Here is a 27,489-nt window from a genome sequence, read left to right as displayed (position 1 = left end):
ACAGATGGGGATGGGGCTAAGTGGTGCTAGGGGCGGAGCGATTTGGAACATAGGCCGCGAGGCCCCGCCCACATATAACAATCCACAGGTGATAAAAACGACTTTTTACCAGAACAAGCACCATGAGGTGTGATATAAAATAAGTAATGAAAGCTGTAACATTTACCCTTTACACCTGTGGAGAGCAGTCAAAATGCATATAGGGGGTGACAGTGTCACTTTAAGGGTACAAACCCACTTGACGTATTTGCTGCGTGAATCAGTCTTAAAAATAAGCAGGCAAAACGCAGGTTGGCTTTATACAATTGTTCTGTGTTAAAATACGCAATTGCGTATTTTTGAAGCGTGAAGCTACATGCGTTTTTCGCACAGGTTAACAACTGATGCTTTGCTAACAACAAGCTTCACGCTTCAAAAATACGCAATTGCGTATTTTAACACAGAACAATTGTATAAAGCCAACCTGCGTTTTGCCTGCTTATTTTTAAGACTGATTCACGCAGCAAATACGTCAAGTGGGTTTGTACCCTAAAGCTTAGTTGAATGTGGTATAGTGAAAATATTCGTACTCGGCCTTAAGATATAACGTAAGAAAGGAGGAGGAAATTATTGGACTATATTCTCAGCAGGAAAACAAATAGGATTCAGAAATAGTGGCTGGACCTGAAGGGTCTTTTACATGGAGCAATAATCAGCCAAACACTTTGAGGCTACAAACCCACTTGGCGGGTCTGCAGCGAGTCCCCTCGCTGCGTATTTGCAGCGAGACTCGCTGCAGATCCCTGCCCTATACTTTTAATGGCAGACAAACACGCAGCAGGGATGTACATCCCTGCTGCGAGTTTGTCTGCAGCCCACCCCATTAACCCCCCGGCCGCCGGAGCTGATACTTCACCTGATCCCGGCTCCGGCGGTTCCCGATGTCTTCAGCAAGCCGGAGCGGGGACCAGGTGAAGTATATGCTCCTGCCAGCCGCCCGCAGCCCCGGCCACCCGATCGCCCCCCCCCCCCCCCGCAGCACCGATCGCACGCCCCCCCCGCAGCACCGATCGCACGCCCCCCGCAGCACCGATCGCACGCCCCCCCGCAGCACCGATCGCTTGCACACCCCCCCAATCGCGCCCCCGCAGCCCCGGCCGCTCGATCGCCCCCCGGCCACCCGATCGCCCCCCCCCCCCCCCGCAGCACCGATCGCACGCCCCCCCCCAATCGCCCCCCCCCGCAGCACCGATCGCTCGCACGCCCCCCTGCAGCCCCGCATATACTTCACCTGGTCCCCGCTCCGGCTTGCTGAAGACATCGGCGGCCGGGGGGTTAATGGGGTGGGCTGCAGAAAAACTCGCAGCAGAGATGTACATCCCTGCTGCGTGTTTGTCTGCCATTAAAAGTATAGGGCCGGGATCTGCAGCGAGTCTCGTTGCAAATACGCAGCAAGGGGACTCGCTGCAGACCCGCCAAGTGGGTTTCTAGCCTAAAGGGGTGGTGTCACAAAGAAAACTAGGTCCATACTGATACATTATGTAAAATGAAACATATTTCCAAAGTCCAAGAATTTCTTACCTTGTATTGTTTGAAAGATGTAGAACACCAGTTGATTGTTCATAAATGTTCTAAATGGAGAGAGGGGTGGAAGCCTCTGCCAAACAACTCTTGTGAAGGTTTCTCTTCCCGAGAACAAATGGATCAATCAGTTGAAATCCAACATGGTGGGAGGCCGCCCCTTTAAATTAGATACTCAGGTATGTATAGCGCACCACACTTCCGGGTACATGGGTGGGGGTGGTGGGACACGGGAAAGGGGGCCATTCACAGACATAACATACATTACAAAGTTGTATAACTTTGTAATGTGTGTTATTCTGTGAATAATTCTTTACTGCCGCACTACCCCTTTGAGACTCAACATAGCTTAGATTAAATTCAGACTCTACTTTTTGTGAATTATTATCAGTGAGATCACCAAGATAAATGAACAGCACTTTCACCAAAATGCGTGACTGTCAAGTAGAGTTTTATTGACTTTCTTCCTTGGTAAGTTGGCTATGCATGTTGTCTATAGGTCCATCATTAAAGGGGTATTCCACTCAAAAATAACTTTTAATATGTTGCTGCCCATGGGGATTCTTACCTCTCCGCACTCCCCCGATTACCTCATTGAGTTAAAAAATCTCGAGATGACAGCCTGCTCAGCCAATCACTGGCTGCGGCTCTTTCCCATCTCAGCCAGTGATTGGCTGAGTGGGCAGTCACCCTCAGACAGGTCCGTCTCAAAAGTGAAGGTGGGATCACTCAGCCATGACCCTGAAGATTAAACTAGGAGTGCACCAGGGGAGTGTGAAAGGTGAGGATAGGCTGTTCCCCCACAGGCAGCAACATATGAAAAGTTATGTTTGAGTGAAATACCCCTTTAATATTGGTATTTGTAAAGAAAAACCCTAGTCCTAAAAGTCTTAAGTCCATAGGACTATATGTCCCCAGTGATGTCATTACTTTGGTAAATCTCCATCATGCATACAGGACCATTAGGCACCTAGCCCATCTAAAACTCTTTTGTCTGAAATCAATTATCAAGCTAATGCTAATGTCAAACAATACATTGTGTTACATGTAATCTTTTGGATTGTAACTAGTGCTCAATAATGAAATGTTGAATTGTTAAAGAAAATATTAGAATAGTTAGAGGGGTAGTTCAGCAAAAAAATAAAAAAAATCAAACTAACTGGCGTCAGAAAGTGTCAGAGATTTCTAATTTACTTCTATAAAAAAAAAAAATCTCAAGTCTTCCAGTACTTATCAGCTGCTGTATGTTCTGCATGAAGTGGTATTCTTTCCCTGTCTGGAGAGCAGAATAAGTTTTCTAAGGGTATTTGCCTCCTGCAGGACATAAAGCAGCTGGAAAGTACTGGAAGAGTTGAGATTTTTTTAATAGAAGTAAATTACAAATCTCTTGCACTTTCTGGTACCAGTTGATTTGAAATCTTATTTATTTATTACTGAACTACCCCTTTAAAATTTGTACTTTGCAATAACCTTCAAATGTCCCATGCTTACCATGAAATGTAAACTCCCAGAGTCAGAGTAACTTGCCATGATTTTATTGCAAGCTCTGCTAGAACTAATAATAATGAAAATAATGGGAGCAATGTTTAACAAAGGAAGAGTTTAAGGGTATATATCAGCATTTAAGTAGCAGTAGAAAGCAACACGTTTATCCCTTTAATCCTTCATTTTGGACTGTTAGACTCTTTACCAGAACAGGACAAAAGCTTTGAGTTTAGATCATTCACCCTTGTATGTTGGTTTAGAAGGTGGTTTGTCCTGACTACGTTCGGAAATGCACATACTCGGCATAACTGAGAGCCCAGATTTAGGAGGTGTCACATTGGTGAAGGGGCTTAGCGCAGATTATTTAAGGTTCGCAGAATAGCTTTTAGATTTAGACTATTAACTCTCTTCATTACATGGGACATGGCAACAAATGTGAACTTATTTTAAATAAAAATTACTCTGGAGGTTAGTGAAATGGAATGTAAAAAATTTGATCTCCACTTGGAGGCATCAATACGATCATATTTTTTTTCCTTGGCAATAGACAATACTGAGGGGTAGACATGATATAGCTATTATAGGGCCCAGCCATGTTTAACCCCATCCCTTATGCTAATGAATAAAGAGAAGCAGGGCAGGGCTTTCACCTCTACATCAAATGCATTGTAAGGGACGTATTACACGGCCCAACCACTAATGTAAATGAATGCCAGATCTGCCAGATCAGGGTTCATTTACTGAGTCTATTACACGGCTTGATAATCGTGCAGCGAGGGCTGCACAGACATCACTAGCGATGTCCGTGCAGCCCTTGTTGTATAAAGTAAATCATAAAATTCTGTATATACATTATCTCTCCACGCTTCCCGGTGTTCTTCTAGCTTCTGGCCGCTTGCCACAGCTTCAGGATTTATGAAGTCATAGGCCTGTTAACCAATCCCTGGTTGAGACGGGACAGCTCCACAGCCAGTGATTAACTGAGTTGTCACTTCAAAGACCAGTGTAGAAGCTTCAGCAGCAACGGTGAGTGGGGTGCGCAAATAAAGGGGGTTTTTTTAGCGAACGACCAACGACGATTTGAGAACATGTTGAAAGATCAAAACGCCGCTTGATCATTCGCTGTGTTTACACAGGCCGATTATCGCTCTAATGCGATCCTTGTGGCAAAAATTCGAACGATAATCGTTCCATGTAAACCCAGCATTACAGAGTGATAATCTGCAGAATTAGCCTGATTCAGCACATTATTGCTCCATGTAATAGCGCCCTAAGCCAGCTAAGAGATGCAGAATTGGCAAAAAGGCCATAAAATAGAAAATCCCGGCCAAAATATAAAACTATCTTCCAATAAAAAGAGATTTGAAAGAAAATACCAGGCCCCTTAAAAATGGCAAAAGTCAAAATCCAGAACCACAATGGGCCGATTTAAATCTCTTTGTCTGTCATTTTCTTCCATGTACAATACTGTCTAAAATTCAAAGAGGCATTTTATTGTTATTTAATTCTAGTCAAACCTTTTCCACTACACATTAGCGATTTACCCCTTTGGCGCTGTGACCATTTTTATTCGAATATGCCTCCTCATTCTCCCTCCGATGCCTATGCCTGCTTGATTGTCAGTCCGCTGAGAGAGGGATGGGAGGGGCAGATAGGAGGCATTCCAAATCTGCTATCTAACAGCTATCTAACAATGTCAACAGTTTTGAATGTACATTACATCTGACATACTGTATATTTAACAGGTTTGTTTGGTTTTCAAAAGAAATATTAGAATCTATTATCAGGTTACATGCATCTAACCTGCTGCTAGGTTCCCTATAACCTCTCTGATGCTTTTATACTAGAATTGTGCCAAGCTCATAACATAAATACAGCACCAGAATCAAGTATATAACTATAGTGCCCAAACCTAGCTCATATCATAAATACAGAACCCAGAGTTCAGAAAACCAGGGGCGTAACTAGAAATAGCTCCAACTCACCACCACCACCACCTAAGTCTTCATGTGGTACATGGTTATGTAACTAAATTTGTGTTACATGGTTATGCAAAAATTATTACCGCCACACCATGACCGCTAAGATTACATCCTTACTGTCACTGACCAAATCCAGTATACTCTGAATCCAGCTCTGCAGACCTCCAGAGACTTCAGACTACAGTTATAGCCAATGACTCACAGCAAGTGTCTTCCTTGAGTGGCTTCTTTCCTGATCAGAGTTCCTCTCTTTTCCTCGTTTTCTCCATCCGGCCTGGGCCATCATGAGGACTTCTCTGAGTCATAAGTCATTCCCGTAGGATCTGCCAGACAAACATTTTAGGTTCCTCACTCATATGCCATCATCATCCTCCACATCTATACTGCCCCATCTGTGCCCTGATATAGTGGTTAGTCCCCTCTGTATCCATATAGTAGTTAGATCCTTCTCTGACCCCCATTAGGGCCCTCTGTCCAAGCGTATCTTGGTTTCACCTGCGCTGCGAGATAGAGTATGTAGGCCTTGGATACGGCTGCTTTGCTCTATCCGGGTCAGCTCCTCTGTCTAGGATAATGCCCTGCTCTGTACAGAGAAGTTCTTGGCATGGGCTGGGGTGTTCTCTGACTTGTCCTCTTTAGCTGTTTAGCACTGCATGTTGTCTATAGTGATAACTTTAAGAAGGAAAGTCTCTGCGTTCTTCATGTGTGTGTGTTCACTATCACAGCTGGCCTGCCCCAGACAGGTAATCTGGCAGAGCCAGGCCCTGGCTAAGTTCAGCAGGGATGCCTGATCTGTGTGTGTTCTACTCCTCAGAGAATCAGAGGGAAACTAAACTAAAGTGGTGCTACACTTCCTCTCCCCATGTGATGACTTCCTACAGGGTGTGTAAAAGTCCCTGTGAGTGGTGGAGAAGAAAATGGGTAAAGAAAAGAGGATAGATATAGGTAGAAGAAGAAGAGCATCTCTCATTGGTGCACAGAATCGCATAACAAGACAGTAACCCTATAGTGACTACAGCTGTGAAACATATACAAGACTTAACACAGTGACATCTAGTGGCAAAACTCATACACAACTTCATTACCACGTTACTTTAGATTACAAGCATCACCACCATGTGCACCTTCCCCTTTATATTAACCCCTCTCCCACCATGTAGGCATCCCTCTGTTGGATAGCATAACCCACACACACACACACACACACACACAATGCCCACTGCAAGCATCCCTAAGTGAAAAAGACAAACAACCATGTTCCCCCTACTGCAGCATCCGACATCTCGTTCCTGTCACTGCTCTGAGCGTATGAGTGACATCACTCGTGCGCTGGAGAGCTGGGGAAGAGACTGGGCTCTTGTGACCTGAGGCAGAATGCTGTCTCTGGACACAAGAGTGATTGGCAGGTTCAGGAACCTTTGTCTCCTAACCATTTCAATCACTATCCTGCATTTAGCTGCGATCGTTCATCAGGAGAACTTGCAGTGTAAGTACCGGATCCGGACGTTTGAAAGCAGCACACAAGGGGCCCGCTCAGCTGCCAGATGCTGCAAAGGAAGTGATCTCAGGGGGCCAAGGCCATTGTAGGCCAGGCCACCGGGCCCCCTGATGCGGCCCCCTGATTCCGCCACTGCAGAAAACAAAAAGCATATAGCTGGTGGCTCTGCAATTTGAGTTTGCACTGTGTAAATATAGTTTCCAGTATGATCTAAACAATGGTAAGGGTATACTGGGAGTTGTTTCAGAAACACATAAAGAATGCTACTTTACATCATCTTGTTGTAGACCAACAAGTGAATCCAGAACACAGTCAGAGGTAGAATAAACATTCACTCACAGGCTGTGTGTTTTCTAACTATTCTCATTCACCTTCTTTATTTTCTCTATTCCGCCCAGATCATCATTAGAACTTTTTTGCAGTTTACTCTTCAGATCTTTCCAGCTTCTTTCTTTTGATGAACCACGTAACACTACATCCCTTAATATAATACTGTTACATACTGCACCCCCTAAATAAAATACTGCTAAAGGCTATGTTCACACGTTTTTTCAGCTCCGTTTAAAATGACGTCCGTTTTATTTTTTTTTTATAGTGTCAAACATATTAAGTTTATTTAAAAGCCAGAAAAGCAAATACAGCAATCAGTGGCCTACATGGCCAACTTTCAGAAAACATAAAAAATTACAAAAGTAACAGAACAGAAAAGAAATTCCAGGTACCGTGTCTCGTACACATACAAAACAAATATTACATGTCCTATGGAGAAGGGGAAGGGCGATTGGGGATCACTTGGAAATATAGTAGGAAACATCCACCACTGAAACATAAGGGGGGACAGACCAGGGGGAAAGGAAGGGTTCCCTATCAGGCAGGGCCGGTTTTTGGCTAAATGTGGCCCTGGGCAAAGTTGAAGGTGGGGCCCCAAATGCTGAAATATTGTAGCAGCAATTTAAGGTTCCCATACACTTGTTGGTGGTACCTGCTGCTCGTGGTGGGTTCGGCCATCAGTGTAAGGTGAATGGGGCTCTTTGTACAGTCCTCTGACATGATATCAGTGGACATATGGGGTTGGGCTTGATGGAAAATCAACATCCAACCTCTTTGTTCTCAGAGAGACAAGCGGTCATCAGTTCTGTCTGGCTATGGCTTACCCCTCCTATAGAGAACACAGAAACGCTCAGCTGTGTCGAACATTCCTGTGTATGGGGAGGATGGGGCCAGATGAGATTTTATATATATATATCTCATTAGTGATGTGTGTGCAGCCCTTGCTGTATATAGTGAACAATGAAGATATATACTACCTGACCACATCCCCTGGTGTCCTCAGGCCTTGTCTGTGGGATCCCCAGTCCCAGCTCTCACTTCTCGTCCTCTCTCTGAAGTGATCGGCCGTTCAGCCAATCACTGGCCGTAACAAACAGACAAGGCCTGAGGACACCGGGGAACGTGATCAGGTAAGTAACAGCTTTATTATGTTACACGCACAATCATCAAACAATGATTTTTACACTTGCCAAAAGACAATGATCAGCTGATTACAGTTGTCTCTATATACACAGAGCAATATCGGCCAGGTTAGGACAATTTTCGCTCCGTGTATTATGGCCCTTAGTCACATTGAGTCAATTCAGAAGGTTACATGCCGGGACTGCTGCTACATGCCGGGACTGCCGCTACATGTCAGGACCGCCGCTACATGTCAGGACCGCCGCTACATGTCAGGACCGCCACTAGTGGTGTAAACACAAAAACTATCTATATAGTTACATAGTTACATAGTCAATACGGTTGAAAAAAGACACATGTCCATCAAGTTCAACCAAGGAGGGGATGGATACAGGGAAGGGGGAGGGGTGATATGTTCTATACATATGCATCTATATTATTTTGGTCTAAGAACTTGTCTAGCCCTGTTTTGAAGCCCTCTACTGTTTTTGCTGTGACCAGATCCTGTGGTAGACTGTTCCACAGATTCACAGTTCTCATGGTAAAGAAGACTTGTCGCCTCCGGAGATTGAACCTTTTTTTCTCCAGGCGGAGGCAGTGCCCTCTTGTCCTTTGAGGGGGTTTTACCTGGAACATCTTTTCCCCATATCTCTTGTAGGGGCCATTTATATATTTAAATAAGTTAATCCTATCTCCCCTTAAACGTCTCTTCTCCAGACTAAACAAATGTAATTCTTTTAATCTCTCCTCATAACTAAGATGCTCCATTCCCCTTATTAGTTTATGCATTGTTTTAAAAAATAAAATAAAAAAATCACTATATCAGGACCAAATATTACCTCCATACCGTTATTGATGAAAACATACTATGTATAGGCCAATATTACCACCATAAAGTGACCGCCCCATAATGACACTATATACACGCCAATATTAGCACCACACCATGACCGCCACATAATGATTCTATATACACTATATACAGACCAATATTACTACTATAGACTGACCATCACATAATGACTCTGTATACACTATATACAGACCAATATTACTGCCATAGAGTGACCACCACATAATAACTCTATATACACTATATACAGACCAATATTACCGCCATAGAGTGACCACCACATAATGACTCTATATACACTATATACAGACCAATATTACTGCCATAGAGTGACCACCACATAATGACTCTATATACACTATATACAGACCAATATTACCGCCATAGACTGACCACCGCTTAATAACTCTATATACAGACCAATATTACTGCCATAGACTGACCACCGCATAATGACTCTGTATACACTATATACAGATCAATATTACTGCCATAGAGTGACCACCACATAATGATCCTATATACAGACCAATATTACCGCCATAGAGTGACCGCCACATAATGACTCTATATATACACTATATACAGACCAATATTACCGCTATAGACTGACCGCCACATAATGACTCTATATACAGACCAGCACACACCATGACCACCACATAATGACTCCATATATACACCATATACAGACCAATATTACCACCATAGTGTGATCACCACATAATGACTCTATATACACACTATATACAGACCAATATCATGTGGCGGTCACTGAAACGCTGAGGGCATGGAGTAGAGTAAACGTAAGATATGAACAAACGATCCTCCAAACCCCATGCGACCCCATGCGACCAACATACTATAGACTGAAGGCCCAGGACAAGCTATCAAACGCTTTTTCTATATCAAGCGGCAATAACATTAATGGCGTTGTAGAGGTGTTGGACCACTTAATAATATCTAGAACTTTACGGATATTGTCCAGGGCCTGCCTCCCCGAGATGAACCCTACCTGGTCATTACATTGGGGAAGGAGAGGGTTAAGGGAGGAAAGGATAGAAGCGAGTAGTTTAGCATCGAGGTTTATTAGGGAGATGGGCCTATAGTTAGTGGATAGGGTGGGGTCCTTATTGGGTTTGGGGATAAGAGTAATCAGAGCATCCAAAAATTCAGGGGGAACAGACGGGCGGTCAGGAAGGGAGTTGTAGAATAGGGTTAGCGGGCGGACAATGTGGAGAAGGAATTTTTTATAATACATTGCTGAAAACCCATCAGGGCCAGGTGCTTTTCCCAGTTTTAGGCGACAGATGGCCTCTGTAACTTGCTCTTCTGTTATAGGGTGATTGAGGAGGGATTACTCTTCTAAGGATATAGATGGAAGGGGAAGGGATTCCAGAAAATGCTTAATTTTAGGGTCAGAAGGAGAGGAGGGGTTAGCATAGAGAGAAGAATAGAAAGAATGGAAAATACTGTAAATGCGGTCAGGGTGAGACATAGCTGAAGTTTATGCACACAATTTATCCTCTGTTTCTGGGCTAACATCTGGCCAAGAGTCTATCCAGTTTATTGGCCCATTTATAATACATAGCTTGTGTCCAACGTACCGCTTTTTCTGTCCTGTGGGTGAGAACTGCATCAAGCTGCAACTTAACATCTGTCATAGCTTTAGCTAGATATATAGTAGGGTTACTCTGGTGTGCAATGGATAGCCTCAAAAGCTTATTTTCTAATGGGGCCTGGGCCCTGTTGCGGTCCCTCTTCACCCCAGTGGCTAAGGATATCAATCTACCCCTCATATATGCCTTATGGGTCAACCAAACCCAACAAGGGTCAGACGATGACACAGCATTGGCCCTGAAATATGACATAAGATCTTCCTGAAGCTGCTGGTGTAACTGGGGGTTCGTCAGAAGGGATTCATTAAGCCTCCATTTAAAGGGCGTAGATAGTTTGCCTACAGAGTCAAATTCAGCCAACACTATGTCATAATCCGACCAAACAGAGAGGACATGTCTAGCATATAAGAGTGCAGGGAGTCCTGGTATAATGATGATGAGTAGGCGAGAAATAGGTGTAACCTCTAACAGTACCATTATGTTCCCTCCACACATCCGCCACCCCTAGATTTGAAGAGGATGAGGTCAAAAGACGCTGCTGGGCACCAGTACGGCACAGGGGAGCGTCGTTGTCCAATTTGCCATTGTAGACCATGTTAAAGTCACCAGCCCAAATCAATAAATCATACTGTAAATCAGAAATAAGTGTACACATTCTTGCAAAAAAGGTTAGCGGATCATCTGTAGGGGCATACGAGTTAACCAGACAGAGTTGCTTCCCATACACCGTGCCCAGCAGCACCAGAAAGCGGCCCTCCGGGTCTATGATTTCTTTTTGCAAGGTAAAGGGAAAAGAATTACGGATAAGGAACATGACTCCCCTGGTTTTAGTAAGATACGGGGCTATGTGGACCTTAGAGTACTGGGGGTGGAAGTACTTAGGAAAGGAATTAGATGTGAAATGGCATTCCTGGAGGGCAATGACGTTGGGGGCATGCTTAAAGTAGTCCAGGAATGCCTTTTTACGCTTAACTGGGGAATTAAATCCCCTCACATTATGGGAGAGTACTCTACACATGCAATAGGTTGGGACTAGTGCAAAAATGTAGTGCCAGTCGACTGACACAGCCAACTCCCCAACTATTAATGGCAGGATTCCAATCTGTCCGAAAACACTGAACAGATATAAGACACGACACGGTACAAACAAAGGCAAACAAAACAGAGGAGAACAAACAAAGAACAAAACCAACAGATAAACTTATAAACAAAAAAACAAGAAATACCAGAAGGGCTGGCAATCCGGGGACTAACCAGCCTAATCCAGACATACCCAAGGGTATGGTAGGCAACATGGTTAACCGACTGACCGGCTAGAGTACCGACCACCACCAGAACTGGGTTAGGCACATAAAATGCACAATAGGAACCTCATAACTATAACTTATAAAGGAAGGCTCATGGAGATGCAGCGTCCTCGCCCACTTGGACAGCTTGTCTTCTGGAAGGTGTCTTAACTGTGGACCAGGAACGCATGGGTCGCCACTGTCTCTGTGGCAATGGAGGCGGCTCAGAGTCGTCACACGGTATGTCCTCCATCGTCAGCGCTTTGCGCGCGTCGTGCAGAGTGCGCACCATGTAAGTGTGATTGTTAATCGTAAAGTTCAAAGAAAAAGGAAAACCCCAACGATATTTCACGTTATTTTTGATCAGTGCCATGGTGATAGGGTGTAGCTGGCGTCTCCTTTCAAGGGTGGAAGGTGCCAGGTCAGTGTAGAGTCGCACCGTGGGAAGGAGGCCCGGCAAAGGGTCAAAATTCCTGGCTGCCGCCATTATAGGGTCCCTTTGCAAAGGGTAATGCAGCTTCAGGATTACATCCTGTGGGACATCAGCGTTGCATGGCTTATTAAAGGCCCTGTGGATTCTATCTAGCCGCAACATTTCAGGCAGGGAGTAGGGGAGCAGCGACCCATACAAAGCAGTCACAGTACCTTTAAGATCAGTGTGTGATTCGGACAATCCCCGTATACGGATATTCGCCCGGCGTGACCGGTTTTCAAGGTCCTCCAGTTTTAGTTCCATAAGATCCAAGCGTTCGTTGTATTCGTTAAAGTCCAGGTGGTCTGCCTCTAGGGTGTCAGCAATCTCATCTATCTTATGTTCTGCGTCAGAGACCCTCTGGCCCAGTTCCTGGACCTGTGTGGTAAATTCAGCGAGGACTTTCTGTAGTTCTTGCCTGAAAAGCTGCTTGATGGACCGGAACAGCATTGGTGCACCCAGAGGGTCTAAAGGGTTCTCCTCACCGTCCCCCTCCTCCGAGGCTCTCAGCGTGTCCAAGATGGCGCCCGCTCCCACTTGTGAGGCCTGCATGGTCCTGAAGATATTGGGAACGGTACGGTAACGGTCCGGTAAGGGTTCTAGACATGTTCTAGACATGTTCCCCAGTCGGTGGGAACGGGTGAGATGCTTAGGAGCCGTGAAATGATGCTAAAGGAAGCCGAAATAGTCACAGATGGAGCGGGGCTCACATGAGGTGCGTCCTCACCGTCGAGCTGCGGCCATGCGCCCCCTCATTTTATTTTTTTTATCTAAAATAACGGACATCATTTAGCTGTCTGGCCTCCCCTTAGTGCAATGACGGATGCTGGTACATTATTCTAGTTTGGGTTACTTAATTACTTACTTAATTGGCCTTTGGGTGCGGCTTAATTGAAAAGTCCATTGAATTTAATAGTAAAAACGGAGAAAGAACGGTGAGAAAAGGAAAACTGTGTGATCAACTAATAAAAAAACGTCCGTTGTTTGTAAAAGACGTCAGAAAATAATGATCATAAATAATGATGAATAATGATTGTTAAAACGTCTGTTATTCAATACACCATGTGCATTGGACATCTGTCTTCCCATTGACCTTAATGCATTGCCATTGCAGTCAGTTAAATCACGGCAAAAACTGACTTTTTTTCAAAATCAAAATCGGCAACCTTTTCTCTATTTTTTGTGTTGTGTGAACATAGCCTACTGCACCCCCTAAATGATCTACCACACCACACTGTGTCGCTGGTATAATTAACAAATTAGAGACATTTGGTGCATTTTTTGCATGTATGTATTCACTTTGTAGGGCTTGAATGCATGCATTTTTTAGTCCGGGTTATAAACATATACATTGTGGGATATGGCCTTAGTTAACTATATTTGTGCCATTGGAGTCAATGGGGCTGCTACGGGTACAGAGTAGTAAACTGATGGTGTAAACTGACAACTAATGACACCTTATGGCAACTCATAGTTGTTCAGTAGAAACAAGTAAAAAGACATGATGACAGCTGATGTCCTTGGTGGTCTCTTTTGGATAAAAATGATATTGATGCAATTGAATATTGTGAACAGTAATACATATCATGTACAATACTTACCCTCTAAACTCTCTATAACTCCAGTACAAATTTTTATCTTCAATTGGCATGGTATTTCTATGGTTTATTTTACATGTAACCTTGAGGCTTTGTAAACGTCTCCAATTTGTTCTGTTTTTTTTTTTTCTTACACCTATGTAACAAATCAAATAAAAAAAACAATTCAATAACCACAAGTAAAATGAAACATGTGCAAAATGGGTATTTCCTCCTAAATGTTGTGCCTTGGGGTAAAACCGTCGCACCAGCATTTGGCAGTGAAGGCATCTTGTAGTGATACAGTACAGTTTAGCTTGGCCTCGGGAGAAACTAAGATCACAATTTTTTTTTTTTGTGCTTTTTTTTAAGAACCATAGAAATACATGTGTTACTCATTTATGAGAGTGAGAAATACTGCAAAGTACTTGACTTTTGCAGCGTTGATCAAACTTTTGAGTTATATTTTATGCCTCTGTGTCCGCTCGTTTTATCTGTATAATCCTCTCTTTTCCTAAGTGGGAATGGATGGCAGAAACACACAAACTTTATGGGGGACATTTATTAAGTCCAAAGTTTTTTACGCCGGACTTAAAAATGTCCCCACATCTCTGGCGCTACGGGGATCCAGTGCGCACGGCCAAAAACCTACGGCACCTGAAAGGTGGAGTAGGTTTTCGGCGTATCTTTTGGCTGAACGGATGGTGAATCGCCCCCTTCGGCCATTTGCGAATAAAATAATGCGCAAATCGGCACTTTCCACCGAAAAACCCCTGTACGCCCGTTGATACATGTCCCCCTATGTCTTTATTAGCTCTTTTTCTGAATTTATGAAGACCACAGCAATTTATGAAGACCATGTGGGTTATAACATTAATGCAGCCCCAGGACATGCTGTGTCAGTCCAGTAGCCTGGAGATTTTCAGAACTTGCAGTATCATAACTGATAGTCCTGATAGTCCATTATGTAGCATACAGTCTGCACACAGACTGTATTTATGGAATTTATGTGAATATAGCCTATGGCTGAGCCTTGTGAGACTTTTTTTTGTCTTTTTGCTGTGTTGCATATGGGGGGGTTGGTGCCTCTACTTTGTCATGCACTCCACCGATCTCACCCTAGGGGATATTTTGGCCAGTATTAGTTTAATCCTGCATGCCCAGAGCATAGGCTTATATCTAGCCCATATATATACAGATACTCCAGCGGATGGTGGTAAAACACAACCCAGTGATAATGTCACATAATTTACCACCATCCCATCTAGTAACTACGGAGATCCCCCATAATATACACATCCACAGATCAACACCCGTATAAAAATTAGATATCTTTATTAATAACATTGAACACTGAAGAGGCAATTCTGAACATAAAATACTCCAGACCGTGTAAATAGGAATAAACTCAATGTGGCTATATGCAATAAACAGCATTCAAAGGTACAAATAGCAGTGCAAATGAGAGGCCATATATAGGGGGGGCACAGTATTCTGAAACAGTCACTACTCCACACCTACATAGGGTTTATCTGCAGAGTCTCATCAGTATCTCCACCTATAACAGCACTCACAATGAGTTACTCTAATCCAGTGCTTCTCAATTCCAGTCCTCAGGCCTCACCAAAAGGTCATGTTTTGTGGATATCCCATACAAAGAGCACCAGTGATAATACCTGATGCACTGAGTATAATTATATCACCTGTGAAATACTAAGGAAATCCTCAAAACATTACCTGTTGGTGAGGCCTGAGGACTGGAATTGAGAAGCACTGCTCTAATCCATAACATCCGCCCAATGCTCATATGTAAACATACTTATAATTATTGTACAAGTCCCATGTAACATCTTTGCATCTTACCCATAATCTCACAGGTCTGGTCTATTCCACAACGCACGTTTCGGGATCGTAAAGCGACCTATTAGCTTCCTCAGGGGGTGTTGCCTATTCAATTGTGTGGGCTCTCTTTTATACCCTGATCCGCTGATATCATCACTACTTCCGGATCTATTGGCGCATGCGCAGATGACTCCCGGAAATCACACCGCTTCACCCACGGCGTCCAGCGACACGCCGATGCCTATGACCAAAATGGCCCAAAGGTATGAGCGTGCCACTTGCGTCTGCCGGGGTGAGCAGCATCCAGGTCATTCATCCGCGCATGCGCACATCTGTACTCAGGGCTGTTACGTGGTTTAATAAAGTGGTTTCAGAATACTGTGTCCCCCTATATATGGCCTCTCATTTGCACTGCTATTTGTACCTTTGAATGTTGTTTGTTGCACATAGCCACATTGAGTTTATCCCTATTCACATGGTCTGAAGTAGTTCATGTTCGGAATTGCCTCTTGGTTTTAAAGTGTATGTTCAATGTTATTAATAAAGATATCTAATTTTTATACGGGTGTTATTACTAGCTCAGGAGAGGCCGAGGTCACCTTACCGAGTGGGATGGTACACACTATTTGCAAATGGTATTTCTTTTAGCAGTCGGGGGGCTGCTTTTAGCGATTTTCAAATCTTTATTGTGTTTATGTCACGCCATTACCAGTGAGCTGTTGTATTTTTGTCTTTTTGGGTCTTTGCATTTTGTGTGTCTGCCTAGTGTGAATTGTGTTGTACCAGAGCTGATTTTTTTTTTGCTGTGTTAAAGGAGTTATCCAATGAAAATCTTTTTCTTTCAAATCAACTGGTTTTAGAAAGTTATATAGATTAGTAATTTACTTCTGTTTAAAAATTTCCAGTATTCCAGTACTTATCAGCTGCTGTCTGTCTTGCAGGAAATGTGTTCTTTTCAGTCTGACACAGGGCTCTCTGCTGACCTCTCTGTCCAAGACAGAAATTGTCCAAAGCAGGTGAGGTTTTCTATGGGAATTTGCTGCTGCTCTGGACAGTTCCTGTCTCAGACAGAGATGTCAGCAGAGAGCACTGTGTCAGACTGAAAATAAAACATTTCCTGCTCAACATACAGCAGCTGATAAGTATGGGAAGACTTGAGATTTTCAAAAAAAAGTAAATTACAAATCTATATAACTTTCTGACACTAGTTGATTTGAAAGAAAAAGATTTTCACTGGACATCCCCTTTAAAGATTGTAAGTGGTATGAAGACATTAATAAATGCAGAAAAGCTATATACCCCACCCCACTAGGTCATCTTGCCTCCGACACTCTTCTTTTTCCTTTTTAATCTAAAAAAAAAAAATAATTAAATTGTTAGCATTATTTTGAATGCTTATTATTTAAATTCTATGCTGACGTATAATGGCTTCCTGTGACATTGTAATATGATAGTCTTTGAGAGCCATTTTCAGTGGTGAATATATAGTTGGCTGTCATTAACACACCCATTGTTACATGCAAGAGAAAGAATATACAAGCTTCTAGCGTAAAGTGTAATGCTACACTCACTATGCTTCAGTACATTTCACTGTGCAAATTAGACATTGTGTCATGAACAGAAAATGTAAAGGCTGAATGGCAAAGAATACATTACAGACATAGATTGAAAGCTCATTACAGGACACCAGGAAATGTGTTAATCCCTGCAGCATTCTGAGCCACTTGTGTCATTGAGAGGTAACACAATGTAATGTCATCATCACTCCGCTGCAGATTACCTAATTGTCTCTTATTGGAGGCTTTAGAGCTACAGTGTTAATTGGAGGGTGATGAGAGAAATTTGCCTAGGATCTCAAGTGTGAATTGCTGAATGCAACCTTTGCCCTTTCGCCTTCCAGCAAAAGTTTGTGTATGGCTATTAAACACTTACTTAGTTTTGTCTTTGTCTTTTTTTAAATTGTAAAATTATTTTTAATGCTGTTACATTACAATTATATTATGATATGTTATATGATTATATTATTATTACAAATATATTATAACACTGCAATCTTTAATGCACAATCTTTTAATAGATAAATATGGCAAAAAAAAAATAAAACATTTTTAGAAGACTAAAGGCCCTATTCCACGGAATGATTATCGTTCGTATTCGGCCGATTCGGCCGAAACTAATCAATTACATAACTCCCTGTAGTCAGTGAGGCCGACAAGCTAATTTCAATATGTTATGTAGAATGGGCCATTTGTATATGAAGTCCAGAAAAAGAAAGCCATATTTGAAACCCATGATTTGATTTGTCTACCAATTAGTTTAAATGAACAAGAAACATCACAAACACCCTCTGTGAGAGAGATTTATCTGACAGATTTTGGAAGCCAAAGCCAGGAACAGACTATAAGCAGAGAATAGATCATAAAGGAAAGACTGAAATTCTCCTCTTTCAAATTCCTGGCTTTGGCTTCCAAAATCAGATATATCTCTCTGCGTAAAGGCACCTTAAACCTGCACAATCAGGGTATGATTTCTTGCAGATTTTTTTTTTATAAAAAAAAATCTATTCCTTACATCCGATTGTTAAATAATGCTTTTGGATAAAAGAAATCTTTAATCAGAGTATCGTATTAGCAGTTCTGTGTTAGCAAAGACTTCAGAAGAGAAGGATTTAGAGGTAGTGATTTATGACAATCTCCAAATCCAATGAGTCACCAGAGTAGCCTGGTGGTAGGAAAAGCTAACTGAATGTTGGGCTGTATAGCTAGAGGAATAACCAGTAGGAAGATGGAATCAAAAGGAAGTAGCTGGCACTACTTAACTCGCCACTCCAGGTCTTTCTAAGCACCCAAAATCTAGCCAGTAGCAGGGGTGTGAAGGTATGAAATAAGTCCATATGCAAGCAAATGGTGGCTGTGATGAACCTAATACAGTGAAACAACTGTCACCAATGTGTCTTTGAACCATTTAATAAAGTCGCTAATATGCAGTATGCAATTATGCTATATGCAGTAGGAAGAGGGAGATTGTGATCCCACTGTATAGAACTCTAGTGAGACCACATCTGGAATACTGTGTCCAGCTCTGGAGACCTCACCCTCATATTGATAAATAAATCCTACCAGCAAAACTTAAAGTGTCACTGTCGTAAAAAAAAATTTTTTTTTGCAGAAATCAATAGTCCAGGAGATTTTAAGAAACTTTGTAATTGGGTTTAGAGAAAGAAGAGGAGGGGGGAAACCTGGGAAAAGGCTTTTTACATACAGATAATGGCATATTTGCCTAATAAACCCAATTACAAAGTTTCTTAAAATCGCCTGGACTATTGATTTCTGCAAAAAAAAAATTAACAACAGTGACACTTTAAGGCTGGGTTCACACTATGTATATTTCAGGCAGTATTTGGTCCTCATGTCAGGTCCTCATAGCAACCAAAACCAGGAGTGGATTGAAAACACAGAAAGGATCTGTTCACACAATGTTGAAATTGAGTGGATGGCCGCCATATAACAGTAAATAACGGCCATTATTTCAATACCACAGCCGTTGTTTTAAAATAACAGCAAATATTTGCCATTAAATGATGGCCATCCACTCAATTACAACATTATGTGAACAGATCCTTTCTGTGTTTTCAATCCACTCCTGGTTTTGGTTGCTATACAGCCTCACAAATACAGCCTCAAATATACATAGTGTGAACCCAGCCTTAGTAAGGATGTAAATCTGTATAATCTGCAGGATAGAACGGAAAGGGGGGACATTATTATTATTTATTATTATTTATTTGTAAAGTGCCCTTAATTCCAGAGGGCCATACAATAGATAGGGGTAACAAACAGGAACATTACAAGTTCAAAACACACAACATGAAGGCAAATGGCAGACTGGTACATGGGGGAAGATGGAAGTTTTAAGAAACCATTCTTACATACCGCATCACAGCATATTTCACGCCGCGAGTTTCTTGTCATACTGATTTCTTTTAAAGTCTATGGCACTCCATTCTCACAGCGGATTTTCATTACTCTGCAAGAATATAGTGTCGTAGCAATATAAAAGTCAACTATTTAGCTCTTGAGACATTAAAAAAAAACAGATCATGCTTACCCGTCTGCGTGCCCCCATGCACTCCCGCTCGTTTCTCTGGGTTCCCTGCTCTGTGATGGCCTGCATAGCCAATCACAGGCTGCGGCAGGACAGGGCAGTCATTGGCTGAGCAGCCATGATCTTTTTATTGTTTTTAATCTCTCAGGAGCTAAATAGGTAACTTTTACAAGGCTATGGGGGATATTTACTAACAAATCTAAAAACACGATTTTGTCAAAGATGTTTTGGCATAATTTCCAATCTAATGTGTTTTGTCAAATTTATGTAAATTGTCTACTAGCATAGTAAATGTGTCTTAAAAATAATGGTCTTTTAATTAGTCTAAAAAATTCACCTGGCTCGGAGCGGACGTAGCGATGCGCCAATATATGCGGCTTTAAAAAAAAAATTGTGCAGTTAATAAATTTAGCTAAAAAAGAATTCTGGCGGACTTTCGATCTAATTAACAACAAAAAATCTAATTCAAAGAGTTGCATCTAATTTGGATAGTCTTGTCTAAAAAAGCTTCATAAATTCATATTAGATTTATTTTGAGCGCAAATTAGATATATTAGACTAACAGGCGCAATTAGTTTGATAAATGTCCCGCTATGTCTCCACATATTCTCATAGTGGACTAAAAATCCTCTGGGAGATTGGAGTGATTGGAATAGAAATCAGTATTAGGCTATGTTCACACAATGCCAAAATTTGAGAAAAGGCGACCGATTTTGATATTTTAAAAAATGTCAGTTTTTGCCGTGATTTAACTGACTGCAATGGCAATGCATTGAAGTCAATGGGAAAACGGACGTCCATTGCACACAATGCATTGAATAATGGACGTTTTTACCGCGGACGTCAAAATAATGAACATGATCATTATTTTCAGACGTCTTAGTTTTTGTTTTCTCACCGTTCTTTCTCAGTTTTTACTATTAAATTCAATAAACCTTTCAATTAAGCCACACCCAAAAGGCAATTAGTAATCCCAAACTAAAATAATGTGCGAACACCAGTCATTGCACTAAGGGAAGGCCAGGCTGCTAAATGACGTCCGTTATATTAGACTTTAACAGAGCTAAAAAAACGTTGTGTGAACAAAGCCTCACAGTGGATTTAACTTGAAAACATACATATGTGTAAATGGACAATCTGAAGTTATTTTGGGAGAAAGAGCAGAAGCATCAACAGAACATCAACAGATCTGTATGAAAAGATTATGTGTAATCACCCTAATGTATACAGTCTGTGTGCCTACGAAAGGACAAGCTATAGATACAGCATGGTCCTGCCTATAGGTGCAATAGCTAAAAGGGAGCAGGCAGAACATGCATCCTTGATGCTGGATGCCAAGTTGTACGTTAACAAGCCAAACAATTCAATAAAGGGTATTCAGATAGAGCTGTTAGGCCTCCCATTGAACTGTTGAAACCTCCCATTATATAAAATAGTATTGCATCTGAATTTTCCCAGGGGACTTTTCTCAAGGCTGATCAAGCATAGCATGTAAAAGAATTATAAAGTGACTAAATTTTGAGGCAAATTGTACATTGTATTCACCAAATCTATAGACTTACATACAGTATATACTGCTGGGAGAAGTTCCTGGTGTAAACAGTGAAAGCTGACCCAAAAGGTGGGCCAAGCCTAATGCTCTCAATCTAATCAAGGATTAAATTGTTCCAGATCATAAATTTAATTGAATCTCAAGGGCAAGAGTCCCATTAAGTCCTTCACAAAGTCCTCTGAATAACAACAAGCTGACTGGGACTGAAACTCTCCGACACTGCTCTAAGCCTTGAACCATCTTGTACTTGTTTGTTAGGTAGGAAAGCTTAACAAGATGTTGCTGACTGTATAGATCGCCTACATTTATATTGTTTTTTGTATACAGTTGTACACAGTCTATACAGGCACCCTGTTGGTCTTAATTTGACCATTGGTGTATACTCAACCGACATGGTATCAGCACTTAGGGTCAGCACTTTCTAGTGTGGTATTATTTTAAGTGTTTATGGTGTTGTTTGTTATTCCTAAGTAGAGCACACTCATCTTGGGTGGTTATGCAATAGATAGGTACAACACTATGAAGTGATACATAGAGGTCAATGCAGCTCACCAAGAATCCCCACCAGTGTAGTCGCGAGATGTAGTTCAGTGGTCCGGGGGGTGCTAGGAGGTAACAGCAGTGCGCTTGATTGTGTTTTACCCACCCCAGGACACACTGGCACTGGGCTTTGTAAGGGTAGCACAATGTGTGGTTGCAGGTGTGACAGAGAGTCCAGCACTTAACCAGAATAACGTTTATTTGAAAAACTGTTCAGTGCAATAAAACAGGTGAAACGAGTAAATCAGATAATCTCAAGCAAAGAATATAACAATGTTTTTTATCTTAGTGGATAACATGGAGGTTGTAGCTTGGCTGCTTTAAGTCTAGCTGAGTTGAGTTGGTTAGGGAACTGTCTTGGGGACCTTGCCTAAGTAGTGCAATACTCTGCTGGAATGTTTTATAGCAACTTTGTATAGAAGAAGACCCTCATATTCACGGTTGAAAATAAGAAGAAGACCGCCTTTTGCCAAACCAGCCCAGCGAGTTTCAGGTTTGGTAGTATGAGTCCCAGGCTTGAACAACTGGGCGAAGCTAACCTCTCAAGATTACCAAGTAGGCCGAGCAAGATCCAATTGAGTACTTCAGCGTTGTGCATTTTACTCCACTGCATACTAATCCTTACTTTTGGTGTAGTATTTACTAGTTGAAGAATCCCTGGTATAGACAAGGTTTAACCCAGGTGACAGTTACCCCACCTTCGGGTTTAGCAGTGCTTAATAGCTCTCTCAAAATCTCTCATAAGAAATCTGTAAGCTGTAGCTCTTGGCAAGGGCCCTGTCCCTGGGCCAGGCCCAGTTATAGGCTTCAACAAGAGCTTTTTCTGTGTGTGTGTGTGTGTGTTTCTCTGTCTCTGTCTCCACTAAAGAGGGTACTAAAGAGGACCCTTCCACCAGAAACTAACTCTTAAATAGCAGTGACCAGGACAAATCTCCTGTTGGTGGAGAAAGTGCTAGAAGAGATGAGGTGTAAGCATGATAGGTGCAGAAGTGTGAGGCACCCAAGCTGGTGATTGGTGAACATAAGAAAGTCAAAAGTATAAGTTAATCCTTAGTATACCTTCAGCTGTAAAAACAAACAGGGGAGAGAGAGAGACCAAGTGGTGATGGTGCGGAAAGGCACCCATCATCCCAGAGTGTGAAACCTGACAGTTACCTTTGGACAGGTGGAATACAGAACTTAATGGCACACCTGTACTGGGACACTACAGAAGGAAGATAGGACATAGCTAACATGGACCAGGTGAGCGAAAAAGAAAACTTCGTCCTTCAGACAAGCACAGTGAAAACCCATGATTTAGGAACACAGGATAGCAGTTTCACAGATAGTACAGTTTTTATTGGATAAAAAGCAACACATTTCGGCCCGGAGGTTTTGTTTACATGTTATCCTCTGACCCAGAAGGGGGGGATTCTTTTAGTTATTTAGGCATTTATAGAAAGGGTGTTTTTATTGCTGTTATGCCTGAGGAAGGCTCGTTACAACCTCCTGGCCAATTCCAATAGAAATTATACTATTAATAAAACAGCTTTCCTGATACAATGGTTCAAACTGATGCATTTTTTCCTTGAGAAACCAATTGGTCATTTGCGCTTGTCTGAAGGAGGATGTTTTCTTCTCTTCTCACCTGGTTCAGATTAGCTAATTAGCTACACCCAACCATATGACACCTGGTTGTTTTTTTATAGGTTTTTATATTATAGCTTTGGTAACATTGGATCACTGATCATTTTAAAGGTAAACTAACAGCATGTTAGAAGAATCTAGCCTTCTGTTATGTTTCTATAGTACAGGAAATGCTGAGAATGAAGGTAATTTTCTTTCCTTTATCCTCAGCATAGTTTATGCAAAATGTTCACTTAAATAAAATAAATGAATATGCAAATTACACAGTTTGGTGCACTGGGGTTGGGATTACCATCCTCAGTGTACCGATCCGCTTGCCGGTCTTCCTCATGAATATTCATTTGACGCTTTGACTGCCACTGCCACAGAGTGGCAGATAAATATTTATAAGGAGAGGCAGGCTAGCAGACAGATCAGTATACTGAGGGTGGTATTCCTGCCAAATGTGTATATTGAATAAGTAAAAGTTTAGTGAAAATGGCGCCGAGGATGAAGGTCAGAAAATTACTTTTATTCTCAACTTTCTGTGACAGCAGATTGGAGTCTTCTAACCTGCTGTTAGTTTCCCCTACAAACAGCACCACCACCTGTCCTCAGGTTGTGTGTGGTATTACAACTTGGCTCCTATCACTTCTGTGGAACTCAGCTGCAAAACTACATCCAAACTAAGGACAAGAGCGGCGCTGTTTGTGAAAGAAAGGTTTTTCTAATCCTAAATAACCACTTTAATGACATTTTCTATGCGTTTTTATCTACCATAATGGCAGGCCAGTTCACAGCTGCTGTTGACTGTCATGAAAGTTTTTGGTTCTTTGCTTTTGTTGAAATACAAGATCTTAAGAAAGCATTCATTCATCATAGGCATTAATCAGTTGTCTCAGGAAGTAGATTAATATCATTCCAGATCCTTCTTCCTGAGTTGAGTGTTTGCTGTTATTGTTTTTGTTAACACCCGGTATAGTTTTACTATCAGTAATCACTCACATTCTGTAGTAGATACAAGGTGATCACACACAATTTTCCTTAAAGTCCATTGGTCATGTCACATAACCACGCTGCAAGAGGGGATTTATTGGTCACACATAGGGCTTTCTCTGTTGGTGTTACACTACAGAACATCAAGCAGTTTAACCCGACAAAGACATGTCACCATTCATGTACAGCTCATAGTTCTTAGCTATAAACCCATGACACTGTAAATTTCTCCTCTTTTAAAATCCATTCCTGGCTTTTGCTTCTATAAACTGCCAGATAAATCTGTATGTGTTAACTTGTAACTGCGGCTCTTATGATTGCCCCAGTTGCAATGGAAAAATTGCAATAAAAAATTACATGCCAATGTACCTCAGAGGTCTTATAGAACCCAATGAAGGGACATATTATGTAAGAAAAAATAATAATAATAAGCACACATAGGTTAAAAAACTGAAAATAATATATACATAAAAAAACACACTGGGGGAGATTTAGAAAAAGGTGTAAATATACACCTGGTGTAAATTGCCCACAGCAACCAATCACAGCTCCTCTTATATTTTACCAGAGCTGAAAGCTGAGCTGTGATTGGTTGCTGTGGGCAGTTTACACCAGGTGTATATTTATACCCTTTCATAAATCTCCCCCACTGTCTACACACCAACAATAACTATAGCAGCCCTGCTCACCCAAGATTACACTTATAATATATCATGACAGAAACAAACTAAGGGACCTATTTCAACTACCAGAAACTCTACAGAAATCTAGAAAGTTCTGAAGGGTTCAACATTAGCAAGAAGCACTGTATATGTTAATATACCTACATAAACCACCATGTTGCTTCATATACCTTTGGTAAGAAGGATGTGTAAAGAAGCTCTCTGGTGCCACTGTTCTGTTCAAGTCACTTTTCATGTTCTTTTAAGAAGTTTTAGGGTATGTTCACACACTGTATTATTTTTGACCGCCATCCACTAAATTTCAACAGTGTGTGAACATAGCCTTTCTGTGTTTTTAATCCACTCTTGGTTTTGGTTGCAAAAAATGACCAAAATACAGAGCTACAATACTGTGTGGGAACATTGCCTTATAGTAGAATATGCCCAGAATCGAACCACCATGCCATTGATAATAGGAGGTCATAATTTGGGCTAAAAACACTTAGAGAGATAAAGACTATAATTTTTTTTTATTATTTAGACACTTTTTAACTGATATCAATAGTGGTTTGGATGGTGTGTAATGTTACATTACAAATGTTTAGGTGATGCCATAATTTATGGGCAAGTAACAAAGGCAGCATGAATTTTATGATGTATCAGGACTTACATTCTACAGTCTTCTACTGCCACCTGCTGCCTACAGTGTATTACTACAGGAATTAAAACTAAATTAATGTGATGCTAAATATTACTGATAGTAAATGAGGACAGAAAGCCACTATTATTGACCTGTTTATTATACTTATCTATTTCTATCTTCAGTACTTATTGGGGTTGGCATTGAAACTCTGCAGCAAGGACAATTCCCAAGTCTGGCTTATTACTTATTGTGAGTATTGATTTTTTTATAATATTGTGAGATTATCTTAAACAGTAAAGTTTTACATTATTAAATGTAAATTTGAAATTTGACTTTTGCTATCATGTAAAAAATCATGCTATTGTAAATGGTGTTTCCACACAGGGGCCTATCTCACAGCAAAAGGCATGGAGTCAGATGCCACTTACAGTAGGGTGGTGTAGTAATCAATATAGCAATCAGTATATCAGTATCTGGATGAAATACACTACTCCAGTTTGGAAGGTTCCTCCTGACATACTGGGAAGAAAGGATATGCAAATATCTCTGAAACCCCTTAGGCAAAGTGGTATCCCATCAAGGCAGTGTTTCACTCCATTTGAGTCTTAGAACATTGTCTAGGAATATATGCCAAGCCAAAAATCTCTACAAAAGGAAAGATCCCCAGACAATGTTCTAAAGACCCTATTACACAGGCCGATCTGTAGGAGCAAGCGAGCTGTTAGGTCAGCGCTTGCTTGCTGCTTGTTTCCCACTTTCTGCCGCTGCTATCACTAGGGCCATCTTACCCATTGGGCATGGTAGGTGGCTGCCCGGGGGGGTGACATACCCGTATTTTTCGCTTTATAAGACGCACTTTTTTTCCTCCCAAAGTGGGAGGAAAAACTAAGTGCGTCCTATAAAGCGAAGACGGCTCCCAAGCAGTGCCGAGCACCGCAAGGAAGCCGTCCCGCCTGCCCCCTCTATTGCCGCTCACTATGCATATGCATAGTGAGCGACCCTGAGCCCTGTACCCGGTGTGTGGCTTGACTTGATGGGGCAGGAGAAGTCATTTTGTGATTACGTTCTGTCCATTTTCTGAAATTAAGACTCAAAAGCGGACACAATGTTGCCACAAACTAACTGCATTCTGTCTATTCAAGTCATTAGGGCCGTTGGCCACACATTGGGCTAACATCCGCATCCTTATTTCATAGGTTCCCAATGTATAGCCTGGCTTTGGACCAAAAATGCCATTTGAACCTAGCCTTTTACTGGTTACGGTTTATTTCTTGTTGTATGCCTTTAGGGAAGGTTCACAGGGAGGAAAATGACAAGGAAAAATTTCCTGCTTAAATTTTACAGCAGAAATCCTCTTTCTGCTTTATCCTGAAATGGTGCAGAATTTGGGGAGGATATACAAGTCCCATTGACTTTTAGAATTGGAATTTACTTATGGATTGCGCTTTAAGAATTAACATAAGTGGAATTTGGATTTGTGTTAGACATTTTAGCAAGCAATTTACAGTGTATTAACAGTAGTGTAAATCCTTTGGATCTTATTCTGGTACACACATCTTTGGCCAAAGCCATAGCCACGGACCCACAACTACAGACAAGACTACAGATGTGCATTTGCAATTGTCTGCAACCTGTCTATAGTTGTATGGACCCCTTCATTAAAGGGGTTATCCAGTGCTACAAAAACATAGACAGCATGACTCTTATCTCCAGTTCAGGTGGTTTGCAATTAAGCTCCATTCACTTCAATGGAAATGACTT

General features: G+C 41.6%; 1 protein-coding gene across 1 annotated transcript in view; it reads left to right on the top strand.

Moving 5' to 3' along the window:
- TMEM72 (transmembrane protein 72) overlaps positions 1-27,489 on the top strand; it is a 39,317-nt gene that overhangs the window by 5,622 nt on the left and 6,206 nt on the right. The window contains exon 2 of the mRNA XM_069980822.1: positions 25,911-25,977. Within this exon, the coding sequence (XP_069836923.1) occupies positions 25,911-25,977 (67 nt within the window). The remainder of the gene's footprint in view (positions 1-25,910; positions 25,978-27,489) is intronic.

This window comes from Dendropsophus ebraccatus, chromosome 8 (genome assembly GCF_027789765.1).
Source record: "Dendropsophus ebraccatus isolate aDenEbr1 chromosome 8, aDenEbr1.pat, whole genome shotgun sequence".
Lineage (NCBI taxonomy): Eukaryota > Metazoa > Chordata > Amphibia > Anura > Hylidae > Dendropsophus > Dendropsophus ebraccatus.
The sequence above is the reverse complement of the archived record's forward strand: the minus strand, read 5'-3'. Positions and strand labels throughout refer to the sequence as shown.